General features: G+C 48.9%; 5 protein-coding genes and 1 long non-coding RNA gene across 7 annotated transcripts; 4 read left to right on the top strand and 2 right to left on the bottom strand.

The window, feature by feature from the left end:
• The first annotated feature begins 3039 nt into the window (after positions 1-3039).
• LOC132256526 (ATPase WRNIP1-like) lies at positions 3040-5185 on the top strand. The gene is made up of 2 exons (XM_059752993.1): positions 3040-3933; positions 4000-5185. The coding sequence occupies exons 1-2, from the start codon at positions 3448-3450 to the stop codon at positions 5113-5115; spliced, it is 1602 nt and encodes a 533-aa protein (XP_059608976.1). The 5' UTR covers positions 3040-3447; the 3' UTR covers positions 5116-5185.
• LOC132256528 (uncharacterized) lies at positions 5120-5870 on the bottom strand. The gene is made up of 3 exons (XR_009468219.1): positions 5704-5870; positions 5386-5513; positions 5120-5206 (listed from the first exon to the last, which is right to left on the bottom strand). It is a non-coding gene; the product is annotated as an uncharacterized LOC132256528 (long non-coding RNA).
• Positions 5871-5973: 103 nt separating this feature from the next.
• Positions 5974-12998, top strand: LOC132256524 (uncharacterized). Of its 2 annotated transcripts, XM_059752989.1 has the most exons (9): positions 5974-6135; positions 6226-6392; positions 6668-6761; positions 6847-7187; positions 7890-9818; positions 9883-10277; positions 11286-12099; positions 12164-12706; positions 12770-12998. In XM_059752989.1, the coding sequence occupies exons 2-9, from the start codon at positions 6237-6239 to the stop codon at positions 12857-12859; spliced, it is 4362 nt and encodes a 1453-aa protein (XP_059608972.1). In that variant the 5' UTR covers positions 5974-6135; positions 6226-6236; the 3' UTR covers positions 12860-12998. The 2 variants fall into 2 exon arrangements, with proteins under 2 accessions (XP_059608972.1, XP_059608974.1); XM_059752991.1 differs by lacking the exons at positions 5974-6135; positions 6226-6392; positions 6668-6761 and adding an exon at positions 7246-7337 and having other exon boundaries at positions 7147-7187.
• A 126-nt stretch (positions 12999-13124) lies between these two features.
• LOC132256525 (protein 5NUC-like) lies at positions 13125-16597 on the top strand. Its single transcript, XM_059752992.1, has 4 exons — positions 13125-13856; positions 14182-14395; positions 14939-16283; positions 16344-16597. The coding sequence occupies exons 2-4, from the start codon at positions 14187-14189 to the stop codon at positions 16530-16532; spliced, it is 1743 nt and encodes a 580-aa protein (XP_059608975.1). The 5' UTR covers positions 13125-13856; positions 14182-14186; the 3' UTR covers positions 16533-16597.
• LOC132256527 (peptidyl-prolyl cis-trans isomerase-like 3) lies at positions 16588-17341 on the bottom strand. Its single transcript, XM_059752994.1, has 2 exons — positions 17263-17341; positions 16588-17189 (listed from the first exon to the last, which is right to left on the bottom strand). Exons 1-2 carry the CDS (start codon positions 17263-17265, stop codon positions 16707-16709), a joined length of 486 nt encoding a protein of 161 aa, XP_059608977.1. The 5' UTR covers positions 17266-17341; the 3' UTR covers positions 16588-16706.
• Positions 17342-17429: 88 nt separating this feature from the next.
• LOC132255527 (uncharacterized protein F58A4.6) lies at positions 17430-18480 on the top strand. Its single transcript, XM_059751604.1, has 2 exons — positions 17430-18127; positions 18189-18480. The coding sequence occupies exons 1-2, from the start codon at positions 17726-17728 to the stop codon at positions 18462-18464; spliced, it is 678 nt and encodes a 225-aa protein (XP_059607587.1). The 5' UTR covers positions 17430-17725; the 3' UTR covers positions 18465-18480.
• The last annotated feature ends 4 nt before the right edge of the window (positions 18481-18484 follow it).

Genomic DNA, 18484 nt, shown 5'->3' with positions numbered 1-18484 from the left:
TGTTTCTAAAATGATAGATAATAATTTACGTTTTATCCCAATGGGTCTGTAAAGCGTTGTGTGTAAAGTTTTCCAATAAAAGCCCTTTGAATTTGCTAGACTGACCAGATCGTTCGGAAGAAATTCACATCCACCTCGGTGTTAATTTGAGATCTAATATACAAACAGTCAGGAAGGGGTGTGCAGATTTCAGCCACATTGTCTCCTCCTTGTTTCAACCCTTCACACTTCCACTCTGCATTGAGTGTCTCGTGAGATTTATGTCGCACACTTGTTCAAGATAGAGCATATAAAGGCGAATGTTAGTCACCAATAAATTCCCCACATCACCTTATCTTCAATCTTCAATATCCACCTTGACACAACTCTGAGCGTAGCGCTTGATCCCTGACCGGATGTCCGGAAGTGTGATTTACACCTGATGAAAAACTCGTGCACGGGGATCTTCTTTATTATCACCACATCCGCGCTCAATTCGCCCGGCATTCAGGGAAAGTCACAAAAAATCCGGCCCCAAATCACTCCTGCCACCCGACGAAAAACTCACGGCGGTGCCGTTTTGCGTGTGTTTAGCGAAATTAGTCGTATTTTGTAATGCTAATCCTCAAAGGAGGAGCGCAGGAGTTTGACCCAATCCACCCTATTACAATATGAAACTCCCATCATTCGCGGAGATTAACCATTATGTGAAAACGTGAGTGGATTCGCCAAATAGGAAGCGATCCGACTCAACTTCCTGCTCGATGAGAGGCTACATTTATATGTGGCTTTTCACTGTGTTTTCCCACATGAAGCACACTCAGACAAATGTAAAACGCAAATGGATGCGAAGGGATCAACGAAAAGCTTTGTTGTGAATTGAAAATAAAGGATTTCTTTTCACCGGATCAAGTGATAGGAGAGTGTAGGGCATAATTAAGACAATTGTCACAAGGCGTGTCATACATTTTATACAGACAAATCACTAACACACGTGACATGTCATAGGAAAATCAGTGATTGTTCTACGATTTTGAGAAGAAAGAACTATTTGCTGCCGATGCGCAGATTCCTCCGAGTGCAGCTATATCATCCGGTCGGAACGGTGTGAACATGTGTGGCGAAGAATGCGGAGTCGGGCAGCGAATGGGGACAAGATCTCGGCACACATGTTGATATGGGTCACAGTGGAGTCCTCCTTCGCCATCCCCCTGGATTGTGTGTTTTGTCTCATGCCCGCTTTTTCACCGCGGCCACTCAGAAAGCCCAGGACGGAGTCGTCGATGGCAGTGAGCGACAAATGAAGAGTTTTCCACTGTGACAGGCACACATTTGTGATTTTCCACCCACACGGTGGACAAATGACCACACACCGAAGGTTCCGCAAACAAAGTGCGTGCGGAATAAGTTACTCAACAGCCACAGATGCTAAATTAATAATGAGTTGGGCCTGTAGAGTTTTGCTAATCCGACAGGAGTCCCTTTTCGCGTTGACAGGAGACAAGTAAAAACCCAGGAAGGCCATCAGCCCTTCGGACCAGAAGTAAATTAAATTAAATTCAGCATGACTAAACTGAAAAAAACGGCAGGTAACGCACTGGGAGTCCAACTGAAAAACGTCAAACAAATTGCGTTAAACCGCTCGCAAAAGTAGCCCAAATCCTCTATTCAACCCACTTTTTTGCACACGCACACACACTTCAACTGAAAATTCGCAAATTCCGGGATGTTGGCAAATCTAATTTGAAAACAGGATTATATATAGACAGATCATCGATGGAGTGAAGAGAATTTGGCGAATCACCAAAATTCTCGCGATTTTATACCCCGCCCACTTAAATTCTCCGCCCACATTTTAATATATTGTCTAAATGGGAAACAAGCAATATCTTTATTTCTACTGAATTAGAAAATGAGGTGAGCTTTAAATGAGAAAATGTGGTAAATTCATTACTATTGCGGAGAAATTTTCCGTCAGACTATTTCAACCCAAATAAACTGGCCAAAAAGAGTGTTTTTGGCCATAATACAGTAGAGAGAGAAGGGAAATTCCTGCACATGGAATTGTTTCGCAATGCAGAAAAGTTGCTTAAACGACATGTTCAATGTCGGGTTGAAGTTGGTTTGGTTGGGTGGAAAAAAAATTTGCATTTCACGCATTGCATTAGGTGTATTTAATTGGGAAAATTGTCAACGGGTTGTTCTGCAGAATTAAGAACGAAAGTCCTTTTCACATTTTGCATTTGATGAATTGCTGAGCATTGGATGAATTTCTCAGGACAGAGAATATGGCATTATTGGACATCGAGGAGTTACACAATCGACTTTACGTCTCTGTGATTGAGCTGAAAGTCAGAGGAGAGGAAAATGGATGGGCTTCAGAGGCGAGCATTGTGGATGAAGGCAATCGCCGTGGTATCGATTTATAAGTATTTGGCCTCTCTCTGTGTGCAATGGTGTACAAGAAAGTTTTCCACCCTCAGACACGGACGGACAGATCAATTTCCATTTTGTGATTGACAAAATCCCCGCCTCTTTGACTCGTTGTCGGTAAGAGATTTACCATCAAAAGTTCCTTGTCAATTCTCAGCCAAAGTTGCACTTTCACGAATACAATAAAGCGAAAAATGGACTTGCAAGAATTTCTTCTACTGTATCTTTTGGCAACTCAATTTGACCAATTTAATTAAATGCTCCCAACTCTAATATACACAGTTCCGTTGTGCTCTTTGACGGAACAGACGAAACATATTGACTGGGAAGCGATGAATTTGGTGAATTGCGATAATTAGATAAATAGATTAAATTGCATACTCTCAATGGAAAGTCGGAAAAGCCAATTTATTACAGTCGATGAAGCGTTACAGCCTGTTTGGCATTTGGAATATCCCTTCAAACAGGCGATAATTGCAGTGAATACTGAAAAAATATCAGAAAAAATATGTGAAATAATCTGAAGGTGAATTTTTAATCAGCTTCATCCATTTGGACGCATGCACATCGTGAAAATTTCCACATTTATTGGCTTTAGCAAAAAAATTGCCACATTCCAATTTATTTTATCAAAAATTGACAATTTGTCATACATTCTCAATTCACCGTGCAGTTTAATTGCTTAAAGTTGGCGATTTTTGTGCATTCACTTCAATCATGTTGAATTTCACTAATGATCTATGATAGATATGAAACACCAATGATGGTTCAATGCAGCCATTAAAGAATTTAATCACTTCATTTATATTGAGAACTTCACAAGGAATTTGAAGAATTCACAAAGATGAAATGAATTATGAAAAGAAAGGGTTTAGATAGAGATCTAAAAGATAAAAGCCACAATTTCCCTTATAAAATTATAGTTCAAAATTCTACCGCTGCCATAATTTTATGCAGCCGTTTTATAGCATTTAATCTGGCGCGAATTTCAGCGCGACAGTGCGCAATGAAACGCATTGTACAGTTTTAACCAAGATGTCAAGCCAAGAGGAATCCGACTGCCCTGTGTGTTTTAAGAAGTTTCCACAGTATAACATCGAGTCACACGTGAACAAGTGTCTCTTCCTGTCCACCGGCGACTCCCAGGAAGAGGCGGATAAGAAGAAATCTACTGCGAAGCGTCCTTTTCCCATTTTCGATCAGAGTCCATCGACCTCGAAGAAGCCCAAAGTCTCAGTTCCCGGAAGCTCTGGCAAGTCTCTGGATCTCAATGAGGATGTGATAGATCTGTCAGATGATGAGGAAGCCCAGAGTGGCCTAAAGGCGGTGGAAGTTGTTGCGAAGAGGGTGGATAATCCCGCGAAATCGTCAAAACCTCTGGCGGAGATCGTGCGGCCGGTGACACTGGAGGACTACATTGGTCAGGAGGCGGTGATGGGGAAACATGCAGTGGTGAGGAAGGCTCTGGAACGACAGGAGATTCCCAGCATGATTCTCTGGGGTCCGCCAGGGTGTGGAAAGGTGAGAGAATTTCACAATATTTCATCAATGTTTTATATGCATTTCATGCGACTCTTGCACTTCCAGACAACTCTGGCTCACATAATAGCACAGCAGTGCCAGACGTCCGGGCAGTTCAAGTTCGTGAAGCTGTCCGCCACCATGTCCGGCATCGCGGAGGTGAAGAAGGCTGTGGAGGCGGCGAAAACAGACCTGAAGTTTAAGAAGCGCACAATTCTGTTCATGGATGAGATTCACAGGTTCAATAAGCTGCAGCAGGACATCTTCCTGCCGCACGTGGAGAGTGGTGTGATCACCCTGATAGGTGCCACTACGGAGAATCCCTCGTTCAGCCTCAACTCCGCCCTGCTCAGTCGCTGCCGCGTGATCATCCTTGAAAAGCTGCCCACGGATGGCGTGCTGAAGATTCTAGAGCGCGGCCTCCGGGAGTATGACGGAGTGTGTTTGGACGATGTCCAGAGGGCGGGCTTCGCGGTGCGACTGGCCATTGACAGAGAGTCACTCGTGTGGCTGGCGGAGATGTGCGATGGAGACGCCAGGATCGCTCTGAACAGCCTCCAGTTGGCTGTCCAGACGCTCTCCGGCGCTGACGAGAAGGAGAACGGCAGCGATAGTCTGCGGGTGATTTCTCTGGATGCCATTCGGGAGGGCATTAAGAAATCCCACCTCTTGTACGATCGCAAGGGCGATCAGCATTACGACATCATCTCGGCACTCCACAAGTCCATCAGGGCATCTGATGACAACGCTGCGCTCTACTATTGCGTTCGAATGATGGCCGGCGGCGAGGATCCACGCTACATCTGCCGCCGAATGGTGCGGGCGGCGAGTGAGGACATTGGATTGGCGGATTCCAACGCCCTGCACGTGGCTCTGACGGCTCTGCAGGCCGTGGAGAAGATCGGGATGCCTGAGGCTGACTGCATCGTCGCGCAGTGCGCCGTCTATTTGGCCAGAGCGCCCAAGAGCCAGGAAGTCTATCGGGCGATGTTGAAATGTCGCTCGGAGGACATTACGAACTGGCGAGGGGCGCTGCCCGCCGTGCCGCTACATCTCCGCAACGCACCCACGAAGCTGATGAAGGAGATGGGCTGCGCGAAGGGCTACAATATGAAGCACAAGGACCAGTCTGGCCTTCAGTATATGCCCGAGGGGATGGAGAAGAGGAATTATTTCTCATAGAAGTCGCCCGGAAATAAAGATTTCATCTTTCGTACAAAAAAATATCCATTTTATTGATCTCTGATCTGTGCATTAAAAGTTCCGGAACATGCTGCAAAGGAGATAAATGAACAATTAGCCACACAATGCATGGAAAATCATATAGAATGTTGTTATTTTGGCTCAGATTTGAACAAATTTTATGCGAATCACGGATTATCATCGTTCCGAACAATCATCATTGAGAGGATTGAGAGCATTTCGGCATCTCTTTCAAATAAAACTACTGACCTGAATATCATTAGACGGCGCCGTCCGGAAAGGTCTTGTCGGCTCTCAAATCAGCCAATGCTTCATGTCCAAGGAGTTCCCACTCATTTCAAGTGCCCTCAAGTCCCGGAATCACGCCAAAGCGACGCCTGGAAGTAAACACGTGGTCGATTAGGTTATGTTGATGAGCGTCTCGAGAAAAGCACTTTTCCGTGATTATTACATCAGTTGGTAGTGCATGTTGGGAATCATGTGGAGAAAAACTCCGTAATACGTAGGAAAATCATCATTTATGGTCTTAAAGTGGGAAAATGCCGCAGATCTACGGGGAAAACTTACCACTGTGAAAATCACGGTGATTCCCAAAGATAAAGTTGGAATTTCAGTTTTTTTAGACGCTGAGATATTTGTTGAAACTCTGAGAATCATTTTCCACACAAAAAACTAGGGAAAATCAACAGTATTTAGGCGGAAAATGCAAGAGACCTCCACACGTACTGACGACTTACTCTTGTCTGACACTCTGATATATCGCCGATGTTCTGACTAGTCTCCACGCATATTGTGATATTTGGAGACTTCATCCCCACTCTTCAGTCTGTCACTATTTGTTTTTTATCATCTGACATCTGATGTGTTATTGTCCGTGATTTTCAAGTTTTTCTATGGAAATTGTATGTTTTCCTCGTGAAATTCAACTGAAATGTTCTGCTCGTGGCTTCAGTGACTCCATTCAGGTGAAATTGTCGTGAAATAGAGGAAAATCATCTGGTAAATTGAGCAAATATATTTGGACAAACAAAGATGGACGCTCTGGCAAAGAGAGAAACTTTCCAGTACTTTGCATTCTATCCTTTGCAGAGGGTGTGGAAATGGCACCGGGAGCCAATACAAATGCACCCGGCGGTGGTCAGGGCAGCGCTAGACGCCAGACGGGCGCCGTGCCAAAGACAAAAACGCGAAAGAACTCGAGCGTGCCACAGGAAGTCGTCGTGCCCACGCGAAGAGATCTTCAGCAGCACTTGAATGTGAGTCTCACTGCACTTTCCCTCCCGACATGATCATCCTCGTGCTCTTGGCTGTCTTGCTGATTGCGCTGGCGCACTTTTCCAAGGTGTCGTCATCCTCTTGCTCGCTCAGGAATGTGAAACAGAGAGAGAGTGAGAGGGATTCTGTGTGGCCTATTTTTAGGCATCCAAGAGATATTTGCGGATTTCTCGAAATCTCTCAGTTTCATCTCGATCTTCCTGTGACTTGAGTGGTCAGAGTGCAAATTAAGAGCGTATTTTCTGTCTTTTGGCAGGATCTCGTGAACAATCTGCAGCATCAGCAGCCGGAGGAGAGTCTAATCAGAAGGAATCGCCGCACACCTGGCGAGGGCGGCTGCTTCGAATTGGGTGAGTGAGTCAGAATGGTAAAAATCCCCCTCGAGAGGACAGAAATAGATCAGCGACCTCACACTCTCGCGCATCTTCCTCGCAGAGAACATCTCACTTCAGGAGAACAGTCGCTTCATTCCTGTGCGCCCAATTCTGCGTCGAAATCTCCTGCACGATGATCTCAGCGATCCACTGAGCGGCGGCCACAGCTTGCCCAATCCGGCGACTATTGGCGTCGTCATTCCCACGACGCCCAACACAGTGAACGAAGTGCGCGCGGCGCCCGAAGGCATTCAGTCGCACCAGCGACACTCTGACGTGCCCACGAATCTGCCGCCACAGCGCCAGAACTCCGTGCGCGGTCAAATCGAAGAGCGCCTGACTCAGATTCAAGACTACATCCAGATCACGTCCGGCCTGATCAGCTCCATTCGCACAGACAAGGTGAGTCTCGCGGACGCGCGGAATCTGTACAGAGATTTGTGAACATTCTTGAAGTCAGGCGGCGAGACGATGGTGAATGTGGAGCAAACGGCCGATCCCATCGACTCCATCCAGTTGGAGACGATCGCCAACAGTGGCAGTGAATCAGAGGTGAAGACTCGGTGTTTGTCTCCTATCGCCTTGTGCCTAACAAAGTGCTTCCATGTGTCTTTTGGCCTCACACTGTTCACTAACAGCGCAAGATGTTCAATTTCAGAGTCCTTCAATCAGATTTGAGTGAAAAGTTGTGAGAAAATCCAAAATTTCCCACCTGGACTCGAGTTTCAATCAATTTCTTAGACTCTCAGAGCTTTCCTGAAGCTTCCAGAACAGCAACATGTGCAGTTTTGCATTGCTTACAAAACTGTGAATGGGTTTTGCAAAATTCCTTATATTTAATTGATTTGTATGTGCTAAGAAACTTCGATGGTGACACTCAGCTGAAGAATTTGCAGTATAATCGAGAAAATACGATAAACAGCAGGAAATTTCCCGCCCAAAAATTGTGTGTGTATAAATAGAATCCCGAATCTCACCCACTCAATCCGTGGCGTGAGCGCGTGAGGAGTGACCCAGAAATAGCATGTGATTCCCATGTCTTGCTGTTAATCATGTTTTTCGCACGCGGAGGTGTGTTTTATCGGCGTCTCTTCTCTCTTGCAGATCAACGGTCCGCGGCCGCAGTCTGTGCAATCGATTCACTCCAGCACGCCGGACACGCCGACCATTGAGGACCTGCAGCAGCGCCTAAGCTCGTCAGGTCGCAACATGCAGAATATCAAGGAGCAACAGCAGCAGCTTCTGCGGCTTCAGCAGGCGGCCAAGCAGCAACTACAGGAGATGGAGCACGTGAGAAATCAAAATCCAACGTCGCACAGCCTCGGCCAGGCGGCGCCGCCACCGAACTATGACACAGTGGAGGCGGTGCGCGAGGACGTAGCGAGCCTGATGGCCAGGATGCAGGCGCTGACGAGCTTCATTCATGGACAGAACGACATGGCGTCGCTGCTGGGCGAGGACGCGGCCGTGGCGATGGCCGAGCAGACGATGCTGCAGAAGAAGCTGCAGGAGCTGAAGGACAGGAAGTCGCAGATGGAGCAGCTGGTGAGTGAGCTGCAGAACATGAATGTGGAGGCGGACAGAGCCTTCGCCGAAGGACAGCAGAATGACGTGGCGCGAGAGAGAATTGTGCCGATTGAGCTGCTCAATGCGCCGGCGGCGGCTCTGCAGCCGAGCATGTCCAGTGACATTGAATCGGAGACGGAGAACGCCGAGCTGGATGGGCTGTCGGAGGCGGAGGCGGGCAGTGAGATTGGGGAGAAGATAGCGGAAATCAATGCGATGAAGGATCAACTGTCGCGCCTCAAGGACATGATGGAGACGGTGAAATTGATCGAGATGAAGACGGGCGGCGCCGGCGGCGAGGATATTGAGGAGGAAAAGCCCGAAGAGACGCCCGAGCAGCTCAACAATCTGTCCGGGAGTCAACCGGCGGCGGCCAAAGTGAGCAATGCGGAGTTTGACAGGCCGCAACGCGATGAGAGTGTGCTGAGTGATCGCGTGCAGGCGCTGCACGCTATGACGCAGGATCTGCGCGCTCAGGCGCTTTCGCTGGTATCGGAGAGGGAGCGCCTGAAGACGATCAAGGACGAGATGGAGCGTCGGCGCGACGAGATGCTGGAGAAGACGTCCAATCAGAGTGGCAGCACGATCAGGGAAGTGACGCCGGGGCCGCAGGAGCGCGAACAGCAGCGCCTGAAGGAGGAGTATGAGGCAAAGAAGAAGGAGTTTGAGAAGATTATGGAGTCTCTGAGCGCCAATCCGCAGCCTGTCCAGCCGCCGCCACCTCCGCGGACGGGCTCTGTGCGTCCGTGCGGCGCGTGCTCGAAGCAAATGTCTACAGAGTCCACGGACAGCACGATGCCCATGGACGCGGCCAGCCTCAAGTCGGGCAGCACGAAGAGTCTGCAGCAGATCGGGATGGATCGTAGTGCCGCGAGTGGCGCCAGTGGCAGTGCATGGAGAAAGACGTCACGGGAGAATGTGGAAATGTCGCCGGGAAATGCCACGCCGCATCCGCTGTCGCTGCCCACGAACCACTTCTCGCCTTGCAACTCTTTCTACGCCGGCCCGGCGCAGAACTTCAGCCACACCGGCTGCAGCGTGGACCACCAGAGTCCGCAGTGTCACCTGCATCACCTGGCCAGCGAGCCGGCGCCCTTCTACGCGTGTCCGAGCGGGCGCGGCGACTCGCTGCTGCTGCAGCAATTCATCCAGACGCAGCAGATGCTGATCAACTCCGTATCGCAGTGCAATCAGCTGCTGTGGCAGCAGCAGCGCGAGCTCAACAACCTGAACAATGCTGTACTGCTGCTGCAGGAGCGCCTGCTGAAGCAGGACGCCCACGAGGGTGCCTTGCCAGCGATGAGGGCGGAATCTGTGCCGCCAAATATCGCCACGTCGGCTGGCAGTCAGATGTCGTCCTTCCTGCAGCGCGCGCAGTCTGAGCAGCCCTCTTTCTACGCTGGTGGCCAGAATCAGTTCCCACCTCCGCTGTCGCCCGTGCGCATCTATCCCAACTACCAGAACCAGGTGAGAAATTTGGTGAAACGTAGCTTCTAACTCTTGGCTAATGGTGAAGTCTGCTTTTTTGCAGGTGATGCGGAGCCAAGCGAACGGCAGCGGCAGCAACAATGTGGTGAACAATCGCGTGGCGCGCGTGGCCGGAAATGTGCAGCAACAGAGTCCGGCGAACGGATGGACGAGTGATTTTGGCAATCTCAATCCCTTCAGCAGTGCCAGCAATGCGAGTCAAGGCAATCAGCAGCCCGTGCTGCTGAACAACAATCCCAATTCGCTGCTCAATGCGCAATCCTCATCGACGCCCATCTTCATTCACCACAACAACAACACGAGCGCCGGCAACACGGCCAATCTGCACCAGAATACCGCCGTGAACACAGCGTTTGCCACGCACGTTCCGCCGCCGGCGCTCAACAATCAAGTGGCGCCAGGCAATCGCGCCAACAATTATTGGGACAACTTCCGAAGGTAATTCGCGGCGTGCAGCCTCACAAGTTCTTTTTTTTAAGTTATCCGAGCGACAGATTAGGTGTTTTTCTTTATTATCGTTTTCACCCGGAGAGAGAATCGGAAATTGAGTTGATTAAGAGTGTTTCGACAGCGGAAGAGATTTGGCCGCGTGGTAAGCAAGGCATTTGTGGTTCTGTTGATGGCTTTGAGTGACTAAAATAGCGATGATATTTCAGCGATCTTTGCAAAAGTGCTACATTTTCCTCTCACTTTCCATTTGGCGTGTGCTGTTGTTGTGTGTTTTTTTTTACTGGCTGTGCAAAAGACCCACATTTTACACACTCTCAGGAGATTGAAGAAAGAAAACAGGAGTGGAACAGGGAGTGAAGAAAGGGGGATAAGCGTGCTAATTGGACTGTAAATAGGCAGAGAAGAAGAGAAAAGACATTTGGGGACTCATTCGTTCAATCAGCAGAGTGATGAGCAGCGTAGTTTTTCCGGGGGTTTCAAAGTTCCCCAAGAAGCGGCTGAAGATCAATTCAATCGTAATAACACAGGGACACGATGAGAAATCTTAAGTGAATTCCACACGCAAAGCTTAATGAAATATAACTCAATTTTCCACAATCACATTGAAGAGTCAAACAAAAAGACTAATTCTAGATGAGGATCAGTGGCGTAGGAAGGACGGAATCTGTTTAACACACTTAATTGGTTTTAAAAGGAATTATGAGAAAAAAATGCTAATGACATGAAAATTATTATAAAAAAAAGAAGCAAAAAACAGGCCAAGATAATCAAAAAATGAGAAGACACTTAAAGCGATCATTCATGTGATAATTACAGATAATATCAAGTGTATTTACTACGCCACTGAGTTAGAGTCTGTAGGAGTTTTTTTTCTTCCCTAGCTTCCTAATTGGATTAATTTCAATGTTACAATGCGTTGTTTCTGTCTCTTGTCTCTGGCGGCTGAGAAAGTGTCTCTGGGCTTGACGCTCTCTTTTCCTCTTCTCTTTTCCACAGCTACTCACGGCAGAATTTACTGTCGGGCAACAGTTGCAAGAGCAATGAGGATTCCTGCTCATCGTCGTCATCCAATTTTCCCTTCAACACTGACTATCGCGCGCCGAACTTCCGCAATCCGGCAAACAATTTGCCCGTGCTGGAGAACAAATTCGATCACCATCGCTTCCGCAATGAGGTGAATCAGGTGAATTGTGTGCCGCCTCACGAGGTGCCACTGGAGCCACCGGAGATGCCATTGATGCCCGGCGTTGAGATGAATCCGCTAGACGTGCTGGGCTTTCACACGAATCCCATCAATTTGGGCGTGAGTGAGTTCAGCGCCAAGTCGAAGACGCAAGCGAAGGGAAATGGCAACAAGAAGCGCTCGCGACGGCCAACAGATCGCAACATCCTCGCACCGAATCCCGATAGTGTGGCTGGCGATGATCGCAATCTTGCCAGCGCATCGTCGGGCAGGAATACAAAGTCCACGTCGAAGTTCTTCGAGGAGCTGAAGGAGAATGTGTATATGGAAGTGTCGGCACTGATTGCGGCCAATGAACTGCGGCCATACTTCCTCATTCAACTGTTCCGCGATTTGCAGCTGATGTCGTCGGATCCCATGCGCCAGCAGACGCTGCAATCAATCCAGGACTTGTACAACAGATATGTGGAGTCGACAATTCACGAGGAGGCGGAGGCCTATGGCTCATCGGCGGCCACAAATGCCGCCGAGAGTGAGAGTGTGGCCAATCAGCCGCCAGAGGAGCAACAGCCAGAGGCTGGAACGGGACATTTTGACTTCCAGTCATCCACTCAAAGCACACCAGCCGTGAGTAATCGTGTGTGCAAAGAACTTGAGAATATGATAATGAATTCTTTCTTGTGCTTTGCAGCGCTCTGCCGACAATCCTGTTCAGCCTGACTACGATATGTTGCGAATTGTGGCGCAGGAGGTGTCCGAATTCCTGCAGACGGTGGAGATTGTGAATGAGGCGGCGCTGCAGCGCATTGGCACCATTGTCCTCACGCACCTCAACAACACCATCAATGAGAAGCTCACGCTCAGCAAGTACTACATCAATCAGGAGGACTTCATGCGTCACTTGTCCGCGTGCAGTCGGTCGGGTGGCAAGGAGGAGCTGCTGGTGAGCATCGAGAGCTACCTCACGGATCTCGTGGTGCCTCAGGGCGGTCAGGAGGATGCCTCGGAGTGCGTCGAGGGCGCCGTTGGGGGCGAAATGGAGGGCTACCTGCAGATTTCCGCGGCTCAAAGCCGCCCTGAGGATGATCTCGTGCACGTGACGGCCATGTTCAGTGGCATCCCGTGCAATGGCGACCTGGCGGAGGCGGACCAGGTGTGCAGCAGCGAGAGTCTGTACGAGGAGGAAGTGTACACGAGCCAGCCGGCGACGCAACAAGGCGAGCCGCGACGCGAGGTGAGTGGCAAGAGAAGAGTGTTGAGCCGAGACGGAGGACTAGTGTGTGTCTCTGTGTTGCAGGAGGAGGGCGTCTGGATCTCTGACGAGGAGGTGGAAATCATCTCCACGAACGGCAACTCGTCGTCCAATGGGACCGAAGGCAAGCCGTGAATCTCTCTTATCCGATAAGACACACTCTTGATAGATTCAATTATAGAAATAATATGGCATTTAACTTTTTCCCCACTTCCGCAACTTGTCCGAAATTAGCCAAGTAGATGTGAATAAAATTAGCAGTGTTTTCATGCAATCGAATCTTATTGCAACTCAGCTGATAAAGCCGCATTTCAGCAGCATGGCAACATCCACTCTTTGCGCTGCTGTGTTTCACTTCACCTGAATAAATCGGACGTGAGAGGAGAGAGAGGGAGTGGGAGTTTGCAGTGATTCTCAAGCAATTGTGCTTGATAAGGTTCAAATGCCACACAATAGAAGATTGAGGAGATTTGCAAACAGTGCAATATTATGCTTTATCAGTTAAAGCAACTTCCTCGTCGCACGTGAAAAAGCATTTTACGATGATTTACAGAGAATTCATTGTCACTTTACTTAGTTTTTCCAACTATAAAACACTTAAGAATTTCAAGGAGAATCGTAAAAAATATCACGATTTCGAATTTCGGACTTATAACTCCATCATTAATTCCATTCGATCTGCAATCTGTGAAAGAAACTTCCGTCCGACAACTTCTGATGCCCTTTGCATTGAAAATGCACCACAACTCTGGTCCTTGATTTGTGCTCTCTTCGAAGAAAATCCCTCGTCTTGCGCTTATCTCGAGACCATTCCTGCGGGCGGTCGTTTGAGAAGCACTGCCAGTGGGCAATAAACCTGCCCTACACGATCCAGTGCTGATACACCAGCAAAAATTGCCGTGTGCGACTCTCGAGGAGCGACTGTAAGGCCGAGACGGTGAGACCGAAGCCAGTGAAATCTCTTCAGTCGCTGCCGATCAGTCGTGAGCTGCGGAGCTGTCGTGTCTCACTGGTGCTCGTCTTTATCAGCAAAAACGAAATTGGAGAAACGCACCAAAAGTTTATTTCGTGGCGCAAGTGTTGAACAACTTCTGGAATACCTGGAGAGGTGATCTTCTGAGCAAATATTTAGGTGAGTGTTCAGTGGAGCTTCACTGGAAATATATTTGCAATGCTGATGATTGGCTGAGTGTATTTTCGTGGTATGCAAAAAATGTGTTGGAGAATGATTTTTGCCTCATCAAGCGCACACATTAAAGTGTGTCAAAATGATCTTGACCGATCTTCAGGCGAATTTTCCACACTTTTTTTGACTATCACGAGATAATTGAATGAATCCCTCGAAGTGTTATCTGATCAAATTGAAGTCAATTTGTGGAGGCACTCGATTAGGGCTTTAAGTCTGCTGTATTGCTGCGCGATAAGATACCAGTTGATCATCAATCAATCTTCCTCAGGTGCGATGTTTCTCGCCAAGCCGTTGCTCTTGCTGTCCCTGGTGGGCCTCGTGCGGCTGGCACCGTTCCAAGAGGGCAACTATGAGCTCATCATTCTGCACAACAACGACATGCACGCGCGCTTCGACCAAACTAATGCTCAGAGCAACGCGTGTCGGCAGCAGGAGGAGCTGGACTCCAAGTGCTACGGCGGCTTCGCTAGAGTCGCCACAATGTGAGTCACATACAGAGCCAAAGAGGCAATTAAGCACACGCGTGGCCAAATTCAATCTCGCCGCGAGTGTGAATTTTACCCTCAGAAAGCTCTCGATATTATTCAGAACCTGCATAGAAGCGGAGGCCATTCTTCAGAATGTGGGTGAACAGTGAGAGAAACTTCAATCAAGACACTCTGCGTTAACCCTTTCACGCCAATTGTGGTGTCGACGATCCATAGGAAAATTAATTATTTAGTTACATTTCTAATCACGCTGCGCTAATTTTCACTACAGAAATACTTACTTTATTTATTTATTGTGGATAGTTTCAAGGAAAAATACTCATTTGTCGTTTCACATAAGGATTATCAAAATTTTTCATCAATTTCCTTATAATTTGGGGATGCTAAGTGTGTTATCTCACTTGATCTCTTCCGCGTTAAAGTTACCGACATTTAACGAAAAGTAAGGGAGAAACAGTTAAAATCGACAGTCTAAGGACTAATTACATCCTGAAGCTGTTTTTAAAGCGTAATTCAAGATTGATCTTCTCATTGCAGAGTGCGAAAGTATCGCGCTGATAACAACAACGTCCTGTTCCTCAACGCCGGCGACACGTACACGGGAACTCCGTGGTTCACGCTCTACAATAACGTGATCTCGTCGGAGATGATGAACATCCTACATCCGGACGCAATTTCGCTAGGAAACCACGAGTTCGACAATGGTGTGGATGGATTGGTGCCATTCCTCAACAGCGTAGAATTTCCCGTCCTCGCGGCGAATCTGGACCTCTCGCAGGAGCCCACAATGGCCGCAGCGGCTTCGCTGAAGCCCTCGACTGTGTTCACAGTGGCTGGGCACAGAATCGGCGTGATTGGCTACCTCACGCCGGACACGAAGTTCCTCTCGGCCGCCAACAAGGTGGAGTACATCCCTGAGATCACGGCCATCAACCAGGAGGCGCAGAAGCTGCGCAGCGACGGCGTGGAGGTCATAATTGCCCTAGGCCACTCTGGCCTCACGCAGGATCGCGAAATTGCGCGCAATTGTCCAGATGTGGACATCGTCATTGGTGGGCATTCACACACCTTCCTCTACGCCGGCGATCATCCAGACATCGACGTGCCTGAGGACGTCTATCCGGTGGTTGTGACGCAGGCCAGCGGCAAGCAAGTGCCCGTCGTCCAGGCGTATGCCTACACAAAATACCTTGGCTACCTCAAGATCATGCTCAACGCCACGGGCAGCATCGTGGACTGGGACGGTCAGCCGATCCTCCTCGACTCCTCCGTGCCGCAGGACACGGACGTCCTGGCGGCGCTGCAGAAGTACCGCGCCGGCGTGGAGGAGTACGGAAGTCGCGTGGTTGGCGTGTCAAGAGTGGTTCTCGATGGCGCTTCGCGTTCCTGTCGCTTCCACGAGTGCAACATGGGCAATCTCATCACGGACGCCTTCGTGCACGCCAACGTCGTGAGCCACCCTAACAGCCACACCGCCTGGACGGACGCCAGCATTGGACTGTACCAGGGCGGCGGGATTCGGGCGCCGATTGATCCCACGGCCGCCGAGGGCAACATCACGCGACTCGAACTGGACAACGTCCTGCCCTTCGGCAACACACTGTACGTTGTGCCGGTGCCTGGAAGTGCTCTGAAGGAGGCTCTCGAGCACTCCGTGCATCGCTATGCAAACGACACCGGCTATGGCGAATTCCTGCAGATGTCCGGCATTCAAGTGGTCTTCGATCTTGACCAGGAGAGTGGATCGCGAGTGGAATCCGCGCAAGTGCTCTGCAACGAGTGCATTGTCCCCAAATACGAGCCTCTGGACAATTCGCGGACGTACAATGTAATCATGACGAACTTCATGAAGGACGGCGGCGATGGATATGCCATGTTTAAGGTAAGAATCCCTCTGACCGTGTGATGAACATGGGGACTGACTCTTTGGCTCTCTTTGCAGTCTCTGCCCATCGCAAAGACCCTTCCTGCCGGGGATATCAACAGCGTGGACACGTACATCGAAAGAATGAGCCCCATTTTCCCGGCTGTCGAGTGGAGGATCACAGTTAAGGGCTCCTCAGCCAGTCTGGCGAGCATCTCCGGAGTGCTGCTCCTCGTCATGTTAGTCATTCAAGTCCTTTCAAGGTGATCTCAAGCCGATGTAGGATAAAATCTGTAAATAAATCCAGTGCAAAGAAGGGCAGTGATAAGAAATTTCCGTTTGCATTTTTTGAGATTATCTACATAATCGACACCACATGAAGATTGGAAAAGTGAGTGGATTTCAGTGAGGCTTTCCCGACGGAAGTTTTCCAGGTGTGGGTCATCCGGCCAGGGGATTGGCATGGATGGTGACAGTGTTGATGCGCTTCTCGATCATCGGCCGGTAGGTTTTGGGATTGACTGGCAGCTTTTCCAGCTCGTCCAGCGCCTCAAAGCCGTCGATAACCTTCGCAAAGAGGGTGTACTTGAGGTCGAGGTGCGGATGGGCGGCGTAGGTGAAGAAGAACTGACTAGCATTAGTTCCCGGACCGCTGTTCGCCATTGATACCATTCCTCTCTCGCTGTGCTTCAGGCTGTCCTTGAGTTCGTCCTCGAATTTGCCGCCGTAAATCGACTCACCGCCCTTTCCCGTGCCCGTGGGATCGCCCGTCTGCACGATGAACCCCTTGATGTTCCGGTGAAAGAGACTGCCGTTGTAGTAGTCGCTGGCGCACAGGGCCAGGAAGTTCTCGCATGTCTTGGGGCAGTCCTCCACGAACAGCTCGATTTTGATGTCACCAACGTCCGTGTGGAGCGTCACCGACTGTTGGAGGGCCAGAGAAATTGTATTACATCGGCAAATTCACACATTTCCGCGCAAGAAAAACACGACTTACCATGTTTTGAAACTCTCTTTTCGACAGCGCGATTTGTCACCTCTTTTGGACAGATCTGAACGTAGCCGAAACATACTTGTTATGCGGTTTATGTCTCGGCTAACCGAAACATTGTACTCATTTTTTTTCTTTTCAAACAAGCAGAAAAAATCACTCAAGAAATGCCCTTAAAATCCGGAAAATCCTTTTTTCCTGATTAAATATGATTGAAGGATAAATACAAATACAGTTTTAAAATGTGTTAGCGTATATTTTCTAATTCGGAACTCATATAAAACATCAAAACGGACATCAATTTGAATTATGCTGCGCGCAATCTCGATATATCGTCAGAACGTCCGTGAAAACCTTTCAATTGTGTCCAGTCATCTGGTGAAGTGTGGTTATGTTTGGCCGGGAAATGAAAATCGTCAGACTATAGGAAATCAGTGAAAATACGCCAATATAAATAAGACAGAGCATAATGCAAAGGACGTTTTATGTATTGGACCAAAACAGTGCTGTGGATGTGTACATAATCAAGAGAAGGCGCGTCAGGAAATGTGCTGGAGAGAATCTACGGGAAAATGCATCCCAATTGCTCGAAGTTTCCACAGTTTTCCACGCAAATGGCTATGAAATTCACCACTTCCTGCTGTGCTTGGCCACAGGATGGCAATCAAGGGCGATCGTGAGTGGGAATTTGGATCGATTCAGCAGAGTTGTTGTCCAGGTCAAGGATCCGGCGAAGAACTTCATAGACTTCAGAGGCTGCCGGATCGCCTGTCAAATCGCGTGGGAGCGAGCAGAGCTGGATAACTTGCTGTCCTGGTTCTCCACTCTTGGCGGTGCCTTCTCATCTTTGGGGGATGATTTTGAGCATTGCGTAAGGATTAGAGACACTCTACAGAATTCCCAACTTTGTCTTCTTCTCGCTTCTCTTTCAGGCACACATCGCTGGCCAGATCTCCATGAAACAGCTCAAAATCGCCCTGAAACTCGGTGATCCGCACACGATAGCGCGCTGCAAGCTGTACTTCAGCATCTCCCTGATCCAGCGCGGACGTCTTCGGTCGGCGAAGTACCTCATCCGGGAGCAATACGCCTTCGCCATGTCATCACCACAGCCAGACGAGCGCCTGGTGAGGATGTGCCTAGGCATCTGGGCAAAGTTGCAGTACACTCACGCCCAGAGAGAAGTTTCAAAAGCAATAAAACACTAGTTTTGCCTCTAGAAAATCAT

The sequence above is a fragment of the Phlebotomus argentipes genome, unplaced genomic scaffold, assembly GCF_947086385.1.
Source record: "Phlebotomus argentipes unplaced genomic scaffold, Phlebotomus argentipes genome assembly contig_5, whole genome shotgun sequence".
NCBI classification, from domain to species: Eukaryota; Metazoa; Arthropoda; class Insecta; order Diptera; family Psychodidae; genus Phlebotomus; species Phlebotomus argentipes.
This window is presented reverse-complemented; position numbering and strand designations above follow the sequence as displayed.

What these genes read in the sequence shown, in the direction of transcription:
- LOC132255527 (XM_059751604.1), top strand. Translation starts at nt 17,726, where the DNA reads ATGCAAAGGACGTTTTATGTATTGGACCAAAACAGTGCTGTGGATGTG. An exon ending in GGGATGATTTTGAGCATTGC is followed by an intron (nt 18,128 to 18,188) that starts GTAAGGATTAGA and finishes CTTCTCTTTCAG; the next exon opens with GCACACATCGCTGGCCAGAT.
- LOC132256524 (XM_059752989.1), top strand. Translation starts at nt 6,237, where the DNA reads ATGGCACCGGGAGCCAATACAAATGCACCCGGCGGTGGTCAGGGCAGC. An exon ending in TATTGGGACAACTTCCGAAG is followed by an intron (nt 10,278 to 11,285) that starts GTAATTCGCGGC and finishes TCTTTTCCACAG; the next exon opens with CTACTCACGGCAGAATTTAC. An exon ending in AAGGCGAGCCGCGACGCGAG is followed by an intron (nt 12,707 to 12,769) that starts GTGAGTGGCAAG and finishes TCTGTGTTGCAG; the next exon opens with GAGGAGGGCGTCTGGATCTC.
- LOC132256525 (XM_059752992.1), top strand. Translation starts at nt 14,187, where the DNA reads ATGTTTCTCGCCAAGCCGTTGCTCTTGCTGTCCCTGGTGGGCCTCGTG. An exon ending in TTCGCTAGAGTCGCCACAAT is followed by an intron (nt 14,396 to 14,938) that starts GTGAGTCACATA and finishes TTCTCATTGCAG; the next exon opens with AGTGCGAAAGTATCGCGCTG. An exon ending in ATGGATATGCCATGTTTAAG is followed by an intron (nt 16,284 to 16,343) that starts GTAAGAATCCCT and finishes CTCTCTTTGCAG; the next exon opens with TCTCTGCCCATCGCAAAGAC.
- LOC132256526 (XM_059752993.1), top strand. Translation starts at nt 3,448, where the DNA reads ATGTCAAGCCAAGAGGAATCCGACTGCCCTGTGTGTTTTAAGAAGTTT. An exon ending in GTCCGCCAGGGTGTGGAAAG is followed by an intron (nt 3,934 to 3,999) that starts GTGAGAGAATTT and finishes TTGCACTTCCAG; the next exon opens with ACAACTCTGGCTCACATAAT.